This window comes from Lytechinus pictus, chromosome 16, assembly GCF_037042905.1.
Source record: "Lytechinus pictus isolate F3 Inbred chromosome 16, Lp3.0, whole genome shotgun sequence".
Classification (NCBI taxonomy): Eukaryota; Metazoa; Echinodermata; class Echinoidea; order Temnopleuroida; family Toxopneustidae; genus Lytechinus; species Lytechinus pictus.
In genome coordinates this window covers 6,248,454-6,265,318 of record NC_087260.1, presented here as the reverse complement: position 1 = coordinate 6,265,318, position 16,865 = coordinate 6,248,454, and the positions used below count along the sequence as shown (strand labels likewise).

The 16,865-nt window shown below is 36.8% G+C and overlaps 1 protein-coding gene across 1 annotated transcript; it reads left to right on the top strand.

The window, feature by feature from the left end:
• The first annotated feature begins 26 nt into the window (after positions 1-26).
• LOC129278946 (deoxyribodipyrimidine photo-lyase-like) lies at positions 27-16,656 on the top strand. The gene is made up of 10 exons (XM_054915072.2): positions 27-138; positions 1,416-1,499; positions 2,734-2,839; positions 3,588-3,783; positions 5,629-5,774; positions 6,462-6,644; positions 7,399-7,557; positions 7,960-8,158; positions 11,085-11,237; positions 14,508-16,656. Exons 2-10 carry the CDS (start codon positions 1,420-1,422, stop codon positions 14,726-14,728), a joined length of 1,443 nt encoding a protein of 480 aa, XP_054771047.2. The 5' UTR covers positions 27-138; positions 1,416-1,419; the 3' UTR covers positions 14,729-16,656.
• The last annotated feature ends 209 nt before the right edge of the window (positions 16,657-16,865 follow it).

Below are 16,865 nucleotides of genomic sequence, written 5' to 3'. Positions count from 1 at the left end.
GCGCAAAACATATCTCATGAATATTCATGATTATATTACGTAAGTGGTTGTTTTGCAACGCACGCGATCGAGGGTCCAGTTTCTGCATGAGCTCTAAGACTAACGTTAGCTCCTTTGCTTTTCACAGTTTTAAGCCAGGTAAATAAATATTCTTACATCCTAATCATGTGTACTTCGATATGGACTCTATTTGTTAAATTAGCATTGTCCATTAAGTTACCAGTCCATTCGCTGCCGTTTAATTCTATTTCATGAGCGCTAGCTCCGCGATGGTGACTTCTTTCCACTCCCTAACCCAGAGAGCTCCAGCCCGCGTAGCTACGCGGGCTGGAGCTCTCTGGGTTATCCACTCCCAAGTCTCCCATTGTCATAACCCAGGGAGCTCCCTGGGTTACCATTGTCATTGACTTTACACACACGAGAAGACACTAATTTCACGATAAGGCCGTTAAATTATTCTTTTGTTTGTTTGATTTGATCTTTATTGAACTTGTTTTGAAGTGTTAGTGACACTGTCTGTCTGCCTCTGACAGCATTTTTAGGCGGTTTGCAGACCTGTCCTGCCCATCTTCATATTATTATTACAATCACAGTCATCATGGTCATGACAGTGTAAGTGTTTTTAATTTCAGGTGTGCTGAACTTAAGTCAAGACTTGTAATATAAAATCTTGGCTTTACCTTTAAAAATGCTTTATCAGTATCCGATATGTCATGAATCGATTTTACAGATGTATCTATAACATTAACAATGTATCGGTATGTGATGCCTCATTCTATTTCTAATGCTACAGTTGGTATCCATGTTTCTCATAACTGATTATGAAATTGGATTCTAGAACTAAAGGCCAGTGCTCCGGCATAAGATCAAGACAAGAGCCTGACGTTGTTGAGAAACAAAACTTTTGTCCTGACCTAGTTCAGTGAGGGAGAAAGAATGAGGAGAGAGAGATTGCGGTTCCACTGAGTATTTGCAGCTTTTAGAGTAATTGGAATGAATAAATATTGGAATCAGGAGGAGGAACTACACTGAACCGCAATGCATTATGGGATCGGACAGTCCGCAGTGCGCGTGCGCAGAACTAGCTAACGACCCCTTTTGCGATCCCATAATGCACTGTGTTCTGATTAGCGATATACCTTATTATGGCAGGAGAAAGAAGTAGGTTACTTGTAGTTATAGTCGGCATGATTAAGAAGAAAAGATGAAGTAGAGCCTTTTCTAGTTGCATTAAGAGACAGGTGGGGAATAGAATTAACAAATGGCACAATATTTATTCAGAAATAAAAACTTTGCAAAAGATTTACATTGGCTTGGAGCTTGGTGGTCTACTTGAGTGTTGCAGATATGTAGGATAATAATTTTGAAAAAAAAAAAAATTTTCATGACTGAATGGTCATTATTTTCTTCCACAGGTAAATGATCAGTTTTTCCTTTCAAGGACTTAAGCTTGGATACCATCAACAATTTTGTAAACAGAAAGTGGTGACGTTATACAGGTAATAGAATGCTTTTCTAATGATTCCTATACATTGGTGGCGGAAGCCAAAAAATTGAGGGGGGGTCCAACTGAAATTTTGGGATGGACACAAGTAAAAAATTGGACAAGCAAAAAAAAAGAAAGAAAAAAAAAGGTTATCAACCAAATTATTTTTGGGAGTCCACCTGAATTTATGGGGGGATGCAGGAAACTAAATTGACAGGCAAAAAAAAAAAAATTAGGGGGGTCCGTCCCCCACCTCAAATTTAGGGGGGACAGGACCCTCCATCCCTCCACTTCCGCCACCTGTGTTTCTCTAATCCTTTAGAAGCATTGATCAAGTACAACATTTCAATTCTTGATTGTGAATTGTGTAACAGTGTAAATTCCATCTGCCCTCTTCTTTAATAGTTTTAGTTGTTAAATTTTAGTTCTCGTTTATTAATACTTCTCTGTTTTATTCTTCTCCTTCAATAGTTTTTTTCACTGTTCATTGTTTTTTTCACTGTTCATTGTTTTTTTATATTTATTTGTATTAGTTTTTCCTGTATGTACTATAATTTTTGCAATTGATATTACTTCTTGTACTACATGTAATACTTATTCTCCTACCAGCTTTACTAACCTAATCTCCCCTTTTCTGCCTTTCTACTTCTGCTGCTACTTCTACGACTCACACGCTCGCATTTTGCGTCATTAGAATGATCGTGTGAATGCAAAACGGCGTATAATTTGAAATGCGCAATTCAAAATGATGGTATTGAGGTGTCTTCCAGTGACGATATTTCAGAATGACAGAGCGAAACAGTCGTGTGAATGCTTTGATCTCCAAAACGTAATTCTGGGGACGGAGCTTACGGTGACCTCTCAACGTAGAAAAACACGCTGATTTTTGCTCTGCTGGCAAATTTTAGCGATGCACGAGTGATTGACGGGGTACCGAAAAGAAGCCACACCTCTTCTTATCGGTGCGAAACGTAAAGCTGCAAAATTCCTGAATCCTCCCAAGCCGTGTGAACGGAAGATGATTCTATCGTCATTACAATTGGGCATTGCAAAGCATTCATATGATGCAAAATATGAGCGTGCGAAACATCTCTCTAAGTAACACTGCAACTACTGCCGTCACTGTTAATTTGATTGGATTATTTTGTTAATATTGATTTTCATCATCACGATTACTTTTATTTCCACTGTTTCCCCAATTTGGAAATTAATCTATTAAATTTATCTTTATTTGTTTGATCCAACAGATTTCTTTTGTCTCATTCATTCTGCTCAATTATGGGAAAAGATGGTGAAACCTCCAAGAGATCGCACGAGGGTCAAGATGATGGTGAAACAGGATCTGTTAAAAAGGTGACTTAGACATTGGAAACCTGAGACTTTATTTGGGGAATCCAACCCAAATAAAACTTGTTTTTAGAGGAAAAAGAAAAATCAGACAAGTACATGTACATTAAAAATTTGAACAATGTAAAAGAAAAATATGAATTCTAAAAAGTTGCAAAATGTGGTAATCACTATACCATGGAGACTTCAAATTGGCCGCATATGTGATGTCATAGTGATGTAAGGCAAGGACTACTCTTCCATGTACTCCAATGCGTAAAGCTTTTTCATTTATTTGAATGCAGGATAAAAGATCAAAGGTGCCATTGCCGGGGATCGAACCCCGGACTTTCCATGTATTGCCAGGCGCCTTAGACCACTCGGCCACGGCATCTCCTTATGACCACTTTTTTGTTTTGACCACTTAATGTTTTTATAGTATTTGTCTCCCTCTATATTAACAAGTGCACACTTAGTTACCAGTAATGCGTAAAGCATTTCCATTTATTTGAATGCAGGTAAAAGATCAAAGATGCTGTCGCCGGGATCGAACCCCGGACTTTCCATGTATTGCCAGGCGCCTTAGACCAATCGGCCACGGCATCTCCTTATGACCACTTTTTTGTTTTGAATAATATTTTATTTTCTTCCTCTTTCAAATCAATAAGTTTACAATCACAATTCATATAAAGAAAGATTCTGTGCATGTATACAATAAATAAACAATCAAACAAATAAATGTTAATGTTTTTATTGTATTTGTCTCCCTCTATAGGTGAAGAAAGAAGAAAATGAAGCCGAACCCCAAGACCTTCAGGCCAAGGTGGCAAACCTGCGTAAGGCCGCCGGGAGCTCAATCTTAAACTTCAAGTTCAACAAGAAGAGGGTGAGGATCTTATCTGATACTATGGACACAGCTGATGATCATCAAGGCATTGTATACTGGATGAGTAGAGATCAGAGAGTCCAAGGTAGGCCAGAGTGGGGTGTACCATTGGTTCAATGGCATTTGCTCCTGCAAATAAATTTTCTTTTAATGACGATTTCCATTCATATAATACACGCAGTTCCTCTCATTTTCATTTACCATTGACGAGAACCAATGTTGCCAAAAAATCAATTTTTTCAAAGGTCCAATCATTTGGAATAACCTTCCTTTACATATAAAAGATAGCCCTTCCCTTTCTGTTTTCAAAAGGAGACTAAAATCATATTTAATTGACAATTACACTACTTAATTCATTTACTATATTCCATGCTTTATCGTTACTTTGTTTATGTTACGTATTTAGGTTTTTTAGGTGTTGTATATTGTAATTTTTTTTTGTATAAATTTGTATTTTGTTCTATTGGTGGCAGCACCAATAAGGCTTCTCTGCCTTCTAAGCTGTCTCCTCGTTTGATGAATCATTTCTATTTCTTGTATATTCCAATATGTTTTTAAATGTTATTTTTAATATATGAACGAAATAAATGCATATGAAAATGAATGAATTACTCCTGGGCAATTCCATAGAATAATCAAACTTTATGTACGTCCGCATTTTTCTCTAGATTTTCTTCACTTTATAAACTGACCAAGTCATGGTTATTTGAGAGCATTACAGACTGTCAAAAGAACAAAAAATCAGAGACAGAAAATTTCATGAAAGTCCCACATATAGTGGGTCGGACGTGCATATTTTATGGAATTGCCCTCCTATAGGAAATCAACATGTTAAGCAAACATAAACTCTAACCTCTAATCTAACCCCTCACCTAATCCTAGTCCTCATATCATCCTGAACAAAGAGCCTATCACAACCCTAATTCTATCATAAGAGAAATTTGCAAAGGAGCAATAGACCAGTTCGGTATTACCTCATGGGCAATTTTGGTCAAATGACCTTTTATTTTTTACATTATGATAGGCAGATTTCAAAGCAAGATATTATGTATGCATGCCTTACATAGCAGGATGCAGACATTGTCTAGACCAGGTGACTAGAATGAACACTAAGAAAGATTTGTTGCATTTTTACTTTGAATGCATCAACAAGTTGCTATAACAATGTACTTGGCCAACTATGCAATACCAGTCGTTAGTGGACGTATTGTTGTTTATTTGTGGATCTCATGAAAAACAAAATTCAAAAGAATATATGAATAATCAAGATATCAAAGTTGGTGCTTATCTCATTAGATATTATACCACCATGTACAAATAACCTTCTGATGATCATGGGCAGAATGGAACTCCGAACTGGCTGATTGTCGCAGGAGGAATGTTGCGTTAGGGTTTCATCAACATTTGTCCCCTGATTGGCTGGGAAGCAATGGTCTCCGACTGTTGCTCTAGTCAGAGAATGAAGTGGTGCCAATGTCTTGGTTGCAGTGTTAAGCACTGTCTATGTCAGTAATGATTGAGGGATGTGGTGTAATGACCTAAGAGCTACTGAGAAAAGGCACCCATGGCGTAATGAAAAAAAGGAATTAAAAAGAAAAGAAATCAAACAAGGGTTCAGATTTTAGACCCCAGGCATTAGGCACATCATCAAAAGTCAAAGCTGCATCTTTTCCAGAGGAATCCCGCAAGCAGCTTTTCATTACAAATCATCACAGTCACATTGATCTAGGCAAGGAATGCTTTTAGAGCTATTTCATATTGGAATCAGCCTCCCAATAGATAAAACATTTTTGTTTACTTATAAGTTCATAATTTTTTTTAAATTAAGTGATAACTTTACCATCTCATCAGTATGTGATTTTTACTTCCTCCCCCCCCCCCCCAAGAAAAAAGAAATTGTTTATATATGTACTTTTATCATATCTTGCAGATAACTGGGCTCTGTTGTTTGCTCAACGTCTTGCGATGAAGCAGGAGGTCCCTCTTCATGTTTGTTTCTGTCTTGTTCCTAAGTTCCTTGATGGCACCATCAGACATTACAACTTTCTTCTTGAAGGTCTCAAAGAAGTCTCTCAGGTAAGGGATGTTCGCTTAGAAAACTATTTGATTGATTTTAAATCATAAATGGCTTACAATGCAATATACTTTTGAGTTTTCATGTTTAATTGATTGCTAATCTTTTCATAGCTTCTTTGTGGAAATCCTATTTCAGGAACTAAACCTCTTAAGTCTAGAGTGTTATGTAGTGTAAGATAGATCTGTGTGATTAAACAATGAGGTATATAACAAATGTGGACTGCTCTGTATTCAGATGACGATGGAAATCATCACTCCCGAGCTGTGCTTTCATATCAGTGCTTTTCATACTGACCCTTCTGGTGATAGAAGGGTAAGTAAGAAAATCACCTCGGATGATAATTTAAACCATCCTTACGAGCCGTCAATATTTGTATAACGCCTCCTGACTGGATATGCCATGGAGGTTCTCCCAGGATTCATGAAAGATCATGGGTGAATTCTTATATTTAGATTACTTTTCATGAAATCGGTTCAATTATTGTATTTCAGGAGGTTCAAATCTTAGCAATTCTGTTCCATCTCCTGATCAGGTATGCCAATAATGTTCTTCAAGGATCTGTCGAGAATCATGGGTTAGGAAGCGTGCTAACATCCCCCTCTCCCGTCAAAGTTCATTGATAATTTTAAAGGTTATTTCTAAAGATTTTTCTGTCTTTTTGTTTTTGTTCAATCATTGTATTTCAGGAGCTCCACCAGTTGGACATTCCATTCCATCTCCTGACGGGGTATGCTAAAGATGTCCTTCCGGGATTCATCAAAGGTCATGGGTTGGGAGCCGTGGTTACAGACTTCTCTCCTCTCAGGACACCCAGGCAATGGGTCAACGATGTCAAGGAAGAGCTTCCAAAGAATATTGCATTCTGTCAGGTAAAGTGTAATGATGATGGTGGTGATTGTAGTGGTGGTGGTGATGATGATGATGATGATGATGGTGGTGGTGATGGTGATGATGATGATGATGATGATGGTGGTGGTGGTGATGATGATGATAATGATGGTGGTGGTGGTGATGGTGATGGTGGTTATGATGATGATGATCGTGGTTGTGATGATGATGATGATGATGGTGGTGGTGGTGATGATGATGATAATGATGGTGGTGATGGTGATGGTGATGGTGGTTATGATGACGATGATGATGACGATGATGACGATGATGACGATGATGACGATGATGATGATGATGATGATGACGATGATGATGATCTTGATGATGATGATGGTGGTGGTGGTTATGATGACAATGATAGTGGTTTTTGTGATAGGGATCATAAATATTATTATGGTAATGATGGAGACAATTTTTGAATAATGATGATGGTAATGGCAAGGATGATAATGGTGATGACGATGATGATGATGATGATGCAGGTTATGATTATAGTGCTGACTAAAATGATAATGGCATTATGATTCTATCAATTACCCTATTTTAACCCTTAAGGGCAACTTAATCTGTTACGCAGTTTACACCCCACAAAGCCAAATAATTGATTACTTGTACTACTGTATTACAACTTGTTTTTCTTCCATTTTCTGTTGAGAAATAGGCTCTAAAAATCCTTAGAAATTGAAACCATCGATTCATGAAATATGTTTTTATTCCGTATGCTATGCATAGGTTGATGCACACAACGTAGTTCCTTGTTGGGAAGCATCCGAGAAGCTAGAATATGGCGCCCGAACAATCCGTCCAAAGATCACCAAACAGTTGACGTCGTACCTCACTGAGTTCCCTCCAGTCGTCTGTCATCCCTTCAAGGTCAAGACCAAAGCAAAGGTGAACATTTCTTGCCATTATTTTAACAGCTACAGATAAAAATTCTGAAACTAAATGTTGAATTTTCTGAAATTCAGTGGCATTACCTGGAATCTGGAAAATTTGCTCTTACATAAGGCTCAAGCCTTACTGCCACTCTTTATACTTAAATTTTGTAGAGTAAAAAGTGCTTCAAATTTTGTTTTCATTGCTAGCTCCAAAATACAATGAGATACACAAATCAAGATATGTATATATCCTGATTTGTGTATCCTATTGTTTTACTTTTTTGTAAACTTGTATACATTTGTATTTATTCAATGTATTATAAATGCATTAGAAATTAAAACTTAACAATTATTAAATGAATGAAGTTGACTTGACTTGATTTGAAATAATTTCAATCTCTCTACTTTCTTACAGCCCATAGACTGGGAAGCAGCCTATGCTAGCCTTGATGTAGACCAGACCGTTAAACCAGTAGACTGGGCACAGCCTGGGACATCGGAGGGTATGAAGATGCTGGATTCTTTCACCAAAGAGAGGTTGCGATACTTCAGTAGCGCAAGGAATGATCCAACCAAGAACGTCTGTAGTAACCTCTCTCCTTGGATTCATTTTGGTAAACATTGCAATTCTTCTTCTTCCTCCTTGTTAATTGTCAGACTTTATTTTATTTCTCATAATGACTGATCCTGTTTAACCCTAATTCTCCCGGGGGGGGGGGGGGCCATAATGGCCCCCCCTTGACAATTTTCGCGATATATCTGCTGCGCAAATTTTTTTGACCTCGCCGCTCACTGACTTTTTACTTTCAAGTCTCGCGCAAATTTTGAGACCAAATTTGTGACGCCGGGGTACACGGTAACGACATTATGCAACATTATGTAAGTGCATGTCAGACCCAAAATTGCTCATAAACGTGATTTCATGTACAAATCCAATGCAAATTGTGTATTTAGCCAAAATTCATAAATGTATCATTATTTCTACTTTTACTGATTAAACTGAATTAATTTTGCCTTGTTTATGATCAGAACTAAGTCTGGAATGATTTCCATTGAAAAAACAATAAAAAACAAAAAGTAAAAAAACAAAGAAATACATAAGAAATTCATAAAACAATAAAATACATAAGAAATTGATTTCCGAACCGAAGTTTTTTTAATTGCGATTGTTAAGATTGCTACAAAGAATTTTTTTACCAAAAATTAGCATTCTAGGAGCTTTATTTAGTGAATTATAGCAAAAAGTATGATTTATGCATAAATTAGCATAATTAATTCATATAAAATAAAATCTCATTATTTTGGAAAATTTTACCATACAGCCTTGTAGATTACATCGCACACTACCAGTGTGCAAATTTTTGCATCGCTCGTGCAATCGGCGGCCGAGATCTTAAGGGGGGGCCATAATGCCCCCCCCCGGGATTGACAAGAATCAAAATACCCCGGGAGATTGAGGGTTAAAGCACACAGATTCTCTAGGCAAGGTCACAGACCCTTGATACAGGTAACACTGAAAAAATGCATGGAATTCAGGAAAAATGTGGAATTATATGACACCTAGATAGATCTTTGTCATTTGATGTCGATCATTAAAGGGGAATCCAACCCAAATGAAAACTTGTTTTTACAAGGAAAAGAAAAATCAGACAAGTTGATAGGTGAAAGTTTGAACAATATTGAAGAAATAACAAGAAAGTTATGATTTCTTTAAAGTTGTAAATATTGGTAATCACTATACCCATGGAGACTTCAAATTGGCCGCATATGGGATGTCAGAGTGATGTAAGGCAAGGACTACTCTTCCATATACTCCAATACATATTTTGGCTAAAATGTAATTTTTCCCAAAAGTTTTATTTCAAATTATATTTTTCTTTCATGAGGACATAAAACAATATACTACCTGGGTTATATTTAGATTACTTCCCCAGGGGAATGGGTACTTAGGAGAAAACCACAAATCCCTGATAATAAAGTACATGGCCTATGGGAAAGTTGTCCTTGCCCCGTGTCATAATTTACTTACAGAGTTGCCAATTTGAAATCTACATAGTATTAGTGATCTCAATTTTAAAGCAGCTATAACTTTTTTATTGCTTGTCCGATTTCTTTCAAACTTTCACCATTCTGTTTAATTAATTTGTCTCCTTCCCAACACAACATTTTATGGCTAAGGCTGGATTCCCCTTTAAGCCCATTTTACCAATGACGTCATCGTCGGTGCAAGTTTGGATCCATACGATTTTGTCCATTGCATGCTCGCCGGGAACACATTCACTACACGTAAAGCAGAGTGCACGTGTTGTATGTATGTGACAACCAACGGACCGTGCTCGCACTGAATGCTGATATACAACTAAATTCATAAAAAGTGTCAAATGACAAGGATCTATTATTTAGGTGTCATATAAATCAAATAATGAATGTTCTTCTTATTTGTGCAATGGACAGACTACTACGTGGTCGTGTGGTCCAGTGGTTAGAGCATTGGACTCATAATCGCAAGGTTGTGAGTTCGAATCCCAACTCTGTCATTGTCTCCACTTTGATAAAAAGACCTGAGAGTAATATCTGTCGTCTATAAGGTCAGCCACTGTGACTGATTAACCTAGACGTAAAATGTTTCCTCGGTAATTGGTTATATACCAGCTTGGCGTTTATCAGCAAAAATGCTGTCCTGCCGAGTTCCTACGGAAGTTACCATAAACAGAAACAGAAACAGAAATACTTCCCTCCGTTGAATGGATTACTTCATCTTTCTCCTCATGAAGTATTCTGTCCATTGCACTCATATGTATTCATTATTTATGTATTCCCTGAATTTCATGGAAGGTGAAAAGATTGAATTTTTATAAATGCAGTGAAAATCATGAGTATGAATGCAAAGTCTGATTGAAATAAACTGTGTAAGTAAAAAAAAATGCTCATCAAACATGTTCACAGTGTCTAGCATGTGTTTGCCAAGCTTTATCTGCATGGAATATAAAAGCTTTTCTGAGATTTTGTTATTTACGATTTCTTTTTCATATGTTACATGTCACGAAAGAACATGGAATGTGATATTTACGCCAACGAATGATATTTTAAGAAAACAGACAACTTGGGTCTCTCGGCAAGATGTCCATTGCCATTCATAATACTTCTTTACGTCTGCTGGCAAAATGGAGCTTTTAAAATATCTTATCCCCATTTAGAAATAATACAAGTGTCCAGTCACATGCTTGGTATTTGGCAGTGGGTTAAATGATAGCTGATGAGTTTGAAGTGGTCAGTGTAGTAGAAGCTTTTCCATTGATAAATTTATGTAACCTACAATTCATGTCAACTTGTCTATGGTGTGCCTTTATAAGAGTTGATTATCGCAGATTGGTATACCAGGCAAGCTTACATAACATTTTCTCTTAAAAATCCTCAATTAATTGGTACCTATCCAACTGAAAAAAGGTAAAGGTCATTTAGGAGTTGCTCCAGAGCTGGCTTATACAGTACAGCAACTTGCAGCAAATATATCCATTATATTTCATTTTCATGAAATAGGCCAATTGTCAAGCCAGCGTGCTGCCCTCATTGTCCGTCTGTACAGAAGTCGCTATAGTGAGTCCGTTGCTGGCTATTTGGAGGAGTCGATCGTCAGGAGGGAACTATCGGACAATTTCTGCTTCTACAATGAGAATTATGATTCTATAGAAGGTAATGTATTTTGTTCCCTTCCACCAATTTTCCTTGTACCATTCAATCTCTCTGACTCTTAAATCATGAACTCTGTACTGAATGTCATATTGTGGCCCGTATTCTCAAAAGAGGGTTCAATTGTACTATGGTCAGGGTTTCCAGCCCAGCCCATCAGGGAAATCAGGGAAAATTATTTGATTTTTTTACAGTCAGGGAAAAATCAGGGAATTTTAAAAAAATACCTCAAATGAGGGAAAAAAATCAGGAATTTTGATCAGCCCAAAAGTCGAAAGCACGGTAGTCAGTCAGACTCTGGTGTATTTTGTTGCATATCAAAATAACATCCATTGAATGACTGGTTATGGTGGTACTAATTAGTTTTATATTATTGTTTTTATACTGAAAATATACACAACAAAAAAAGTAAGTCCCCCCTAAATCAAATTGTTGTAACTTTTGAACGAAGTTATTTTGAGATATGAAATTTCGTAGGAGGTTTTCTACACTCATTAAGCAACTCCTGGGGAAAAATGAAATTGATCGGTTGAGTCATGCATGAGTAATTAAAGATTGAATTAAAAATGACAATTTTTGAAAGTCACAAGAGTCGTTTTTCAGATTGTGCAAATACATAGTTGGGCAAAAGTCGTTTTTAGGTGAATTTTATGGTGTTATGCTGTTTTACTATTCACCCTTTAGCCACTCCACACACAATTTTGATATCATATGTTCATGGTTGAGTGAGCACAATATCGCAGGGGCCGCGGAAGCGGGTTGGGGGGCCCACTTTTTTCCAAAAGCATGTACAAAAATGTAAAAATGACCATACGATTGTGATTTTTTGCATGGTCAGCCCCCCCCCCCCACTTTGCCGGCTCAGCCCCTCCCCCACACTTTGAAAACCGTTCCGCGGCCCCTGTATTGTGACGTATCATCATAGGGGTTTTTGGTAGTATCCTCTACAACTTGTTAGGTCATATTATAATTTGAAAATGTTGGTGGCTCCCCCGATTATAGGCCCCTCCCCATTTTTAAATTCTGGATCCACCACTGATTTGTCCATAGATTAAACTGATCATGAGAAATTGTTAGGAAAAGAATACATTTATGCAGTATAAAGAGTATTCATTCCTAAGTTTTCGAATGTGCTCGCTCAACCATGAAAATGATAAAAGTTCAGAAAGTGTGTGGTGATAGAAATGATGGATTATAAAAACAACAGCAATTAAAGTCACATTTGAAACCGAATTTGCCCCCAATATTCACCTTATTACCCTTTAAAATGAGTCTGTGACATTGAAAATACCAATTTTCCCACTTTGATGCGTGCTCACTCATCCGTAAATAAACAAATCGATTTCATTTTTGCACAGAATTCTGCCCATAGGTTGATAAACATTACTGCCAAATGACATTGCTAAAGACAGCCTTGAAAAAAAGTTCCACCATATTGAATAAGGGGTTACTTATTCTTAAACATATGCACCCATAATGTACACAAGTCTATGAGAGAGGAAGTCAAAATTTTAACAAATATGAAATGAGGGTTTGTTTCATGGACGGTTTGTGTTACTTCTGCCAACAGTTATTTCATGAAACTTCGCACATGGCTTCAGAGTAACCCTATCCAAAAGGCGCGCACACCAAAATAACAATTTGATACGGCACAGAGTGGGGCCAAGGCCTTGAACTTTCTTCTCATTTGCATAATTTTCGAATATTGTGTGCTCACTGATGCATTAAACATCAGGATTTTCATAAAAATCAAATCAAATGAACCATGCAAGGAGGTTTGTGACAGATATCCATAGTTACAAATTGCATTTTTTCCAATAACGTAAAAAAGAGCTAATCACATTCTACATGTCCATTCAAGCGTGAGTGTTTCATTAAACGCCTTTGAATCATTGAAGCATGTTAATTGGTCATAAACATAACAAAAAAGTTGATAAAAGATCAGTTTCAGTTACCAAAATGAAACAATACTTGCCTATGATATTTGAAAATCGTATTTTTTGTTTTCAATAAATGTTCATTGAACCGTGAAACGATGAATATTGTTGAAGATGCTCTTCCCAAAAATAACTGTCATCATATTCTTTTATTTTTATTGATGGAAATGTGTAAAAAATCCAATTATAGCAAATTTGGACTTGTGTTTATTCAACCGTGAAATTTAGCCAAAAAAATTGTATCGTCTTTTAGAAAGTACCTTTTACAAGCCTTCTTTCTGTTTTTCATGATGAGAATGTGGAATCAGTTCCAATAAAATGGAATCAAAGTCATGATTTTTGGCTTGTGACTTTTGAAAAGTGAAATTTTTGCCTTCTGACGGTGCTCACTGAAGCATGACGTAAAATACATCCATAACATTTACTTAGAGGGTAGCTTATAAAATTACCTACACGCTCATGTAAAAATATATCAAAAACTCGCATTGGTTCGGAAATTATTGATGTTTGTTCAAGGGGGGACTTACTTTTTTTGTTGTGTATACATGTAATTCACTGTAACAACTTAGTAAACATGCGAAACTGGGAATGGGTCTAAATAATTATCAGGGAATTTTTAAACTTCATGAGGGAAAAATCAGTGAATTTTGTTTGCTTGAAAAGCTGGGAACCCTGATGGTACAAAACCATGGACTATGAGGATTTCTCATGCTATCGCGCTTCCCTTTTAGTGCCCTTTGCCAAAAGTGCGCTTTGAAATTGATTTTTTCTTAGTTTACGTGATGAAACAAGAGAAATTATGTAGGATTTATTCCCTGGATGCTTTTATAGTGCCTATATGGTGGCTCAGCTACATCCAGGGTGATAAAATGATCATAATTATAATAATCTGCATGTATACATTGCCATCTATCTCGAAATAAACTCTTCCAAGATGCACAATTATTGTTATCCCAACGCTGCCATTTCCAACGCTTTGCAATTAATACTTCTACATGTAGGTACCCATTTACCTCACCTGGGTTGAGCACAGCACTTTGTGAGTAAATTTCTTGCTGAAGTAAAACATGCCATGACTGGGATTCGAACCCATGACCCACTGATCAAAAGACAAGAGAGTCATGCCCTCACACCCCATACGTGCTTAATATACTTATAAAGAATATTTGAATATATGTATTTCGTAGCTGGGATATTCTAATTGACCTATTATTATTATTATATGGAGTTCATAATAGTGATAATGGGAAGATCCTAGGTCAGTATCATCTAGGGGTGGTGCGGAAGTATGCATTGTTCTCACTTTATGATATGATGTGATTGTTGCCAATTTAAGGAACAAACGAGTGGGCCAAGAAGACGCTGAAGGACCATGCAAAGGACAAGAGAGAGTACGTATACAGTAGAGACATACTGGAAAGGGCTAAGACGCACGATCAGCTTTGGAACAGTGCACAGGTAATCCCCCTTTATTACAAATATTGGTCCGGTTTCACAGAGACTAACAGATGGACAATTTCTATAACAGGTTTGCTATCAGACAATCAAATTGAATGATTTCAATATAATACATAGTGTCATCTATTGACGCCAATATTGAGAAACTTTTACATGCTGCATTGTGGGAAAAGGATGAAAATAGCTTGGATTCAAATCAGGGCCCCATTTTACTAAGAGTTATGATTGATCAGATCAATCGTAACTCTAGAAATCCATCAGTGTCATTATTTTTTCTGCAAGAATTTGTTAAGGAGAACACACCATATTGTCAAGAAATCAATTAATTTATGGATATACATTCATATCTAGAATTTTTTTGGAACAAACATGCATTTTATATGTTGACTTTGCTGGTTTTTCATAGTTGTGATTGATCGGATCAATCGCAACTCTTTGTAAGACAGGCCCCAGGAATGCCAGCAAGGTGATAAATTGTTTGCATTGTCAAGGAAGCAGGCATTTTCTCATGTATATCAGTGCATCAGGGTTTGCAGTCAGCCGATTTTGTTGTTTGATCGTTGGTGATTTTATTTTACCTGACTGGGAAGAAAGCATGAACGCTTGTAAGCAAGCAACCAGAGGACCGACGGCCTAAGGTCCTCTCCGAAGGACCTGGTGCTGAGGATTAATGCCTTACCAAAGGGCATCAGCGCCATCAAGTGGGAATCAAACCCGGGTCGCCGGAATACGAATCCCCCGCTCTACCGACTGAGCCCTTGCGCATCCCTGCATTAGACACTTCAATGTACTTGATGTATGGTCAATGTATAAAAATAATAATGATGATATGCAGCATTTATAGCGAGTAATAGAATGTTTCTAGGTGCAGCATTATCCCAGCTTTAGCATGGCTACCAATCAGGTGCTTGAGCATTTGAGAATTATTTTCTTACTTGGTAGTTGGTACCCATATAATACATCTGGATGGGGAGTGGTAAATGTATATAAATGCCTTGCCAAAGGATACAAGTGCTGTGTTGGAATTTGAACCCCTGACCTTGTACTTCAAACTTCAATGTATGGTACCTCACATACCAAAAATTGGCTAGGACTGTTGACTGTTTGCAAGCCAGATGATAGAAGGGCCCATTTTCAAAAGTCTTTGGTATGACTCAGCCAGGGATCAAACCCACAAAGCTTATTTGCATGAACTGGTATTAGTGCTATGTCAGGCAACACCAAAGTGGTTTTTGTCAGTCAGGGTTGGGCTCAATTACTTTCTTCAATTACAATTACATAATTGAAGAAATTTTTAATTATAATTACTTTTCAATAAAATTACCCTTATTTCAATTACAATTACTAATTACTTTTGTTAATTACAATTTCAATTACTTTAGAAAGTCATAAATGAAATCAATTTGTATTATGTATGTACTAGCCCCACATCCATTGATGCTGAAGCAGTTGACATTAATACCTTGGTCACATTTGCTCTACGGCGGCCGTATGGCAGATCGAAAACAACCGTTTTAAAGTGTTTTGTACCAGCTACATAATAGTGGGGTTTGAATAAAAATGAATAAAACAGCTGTTTACGACTCGCCGTGCAGCCGCCGTAGAGCAAATGTGACCAAGTTATAAAAGTCATGACATTTATAAATCATAAATTAATTCAGTTTATTGTTCAGTAATTGAATGTAACAAAGAGTAATTGGCAGTAATTGAAATAAATCACATTTTTTTATCAATTACAATTACTTTCCCTTTTAAAATTTCAAATACAATTACAATTGCTCAAAAATGTAAATAATTACGTAATTGATCAATTACCTTGTAATTGAGCCCAACCTTGATGTCAGTGGGTTTTGGATTTAAGCCTTAATTACTGTTATCTACACATGCTCAGATTGTCTGTAAACTAATATACTGGGATTCTCTTTTGATATTGCTGCAAAAGTTATATGAATATGAATATTTTTTAAACAAAATGATACTCAATTGCTTTCTCACTACTGCCTGTACGGCTTATTATAATCACTCGGGTCGCGTTCGCGTTCGAAATCACTCGGGTTTTGGATTTTTGGCGATTTTTTTTAATTTCGATGCGATTTTTTTTCTAACGGTATCTTCAATGGGACAAATACGCTGGGCAAATAAAATGAAATTGAAATTCTAGTTTCGTTTTAAGCCAGCAAATGCCTTAAATAAAATGCATCATCTTAAAGGCGCAAGTGCAATTAAAATGTAATAG

Coding starts and splice junctions, on each gene's coding strand:
- LOC129278946 (XM_054915072.2), top strand. CDS start 1,420: ATGATCAGTTTTTCCTTTCAAGGACTTAAGCTTGGATACCATCAACAA. Junction 3,784..5,628: donor TAGAGATCAGAGAGTCCAAG/GTAGGCCAGAGT, acceptor CATATCTTGCAG/ATAACTGGGCTCTGTTGTTT. Junction 6,645..7,398: donor AGAATATTGCATTCTGTCAG/GTAAAGTGTAAT, acceptor TGCTATGCATAG/GTTGATGCACACAACGTAGT.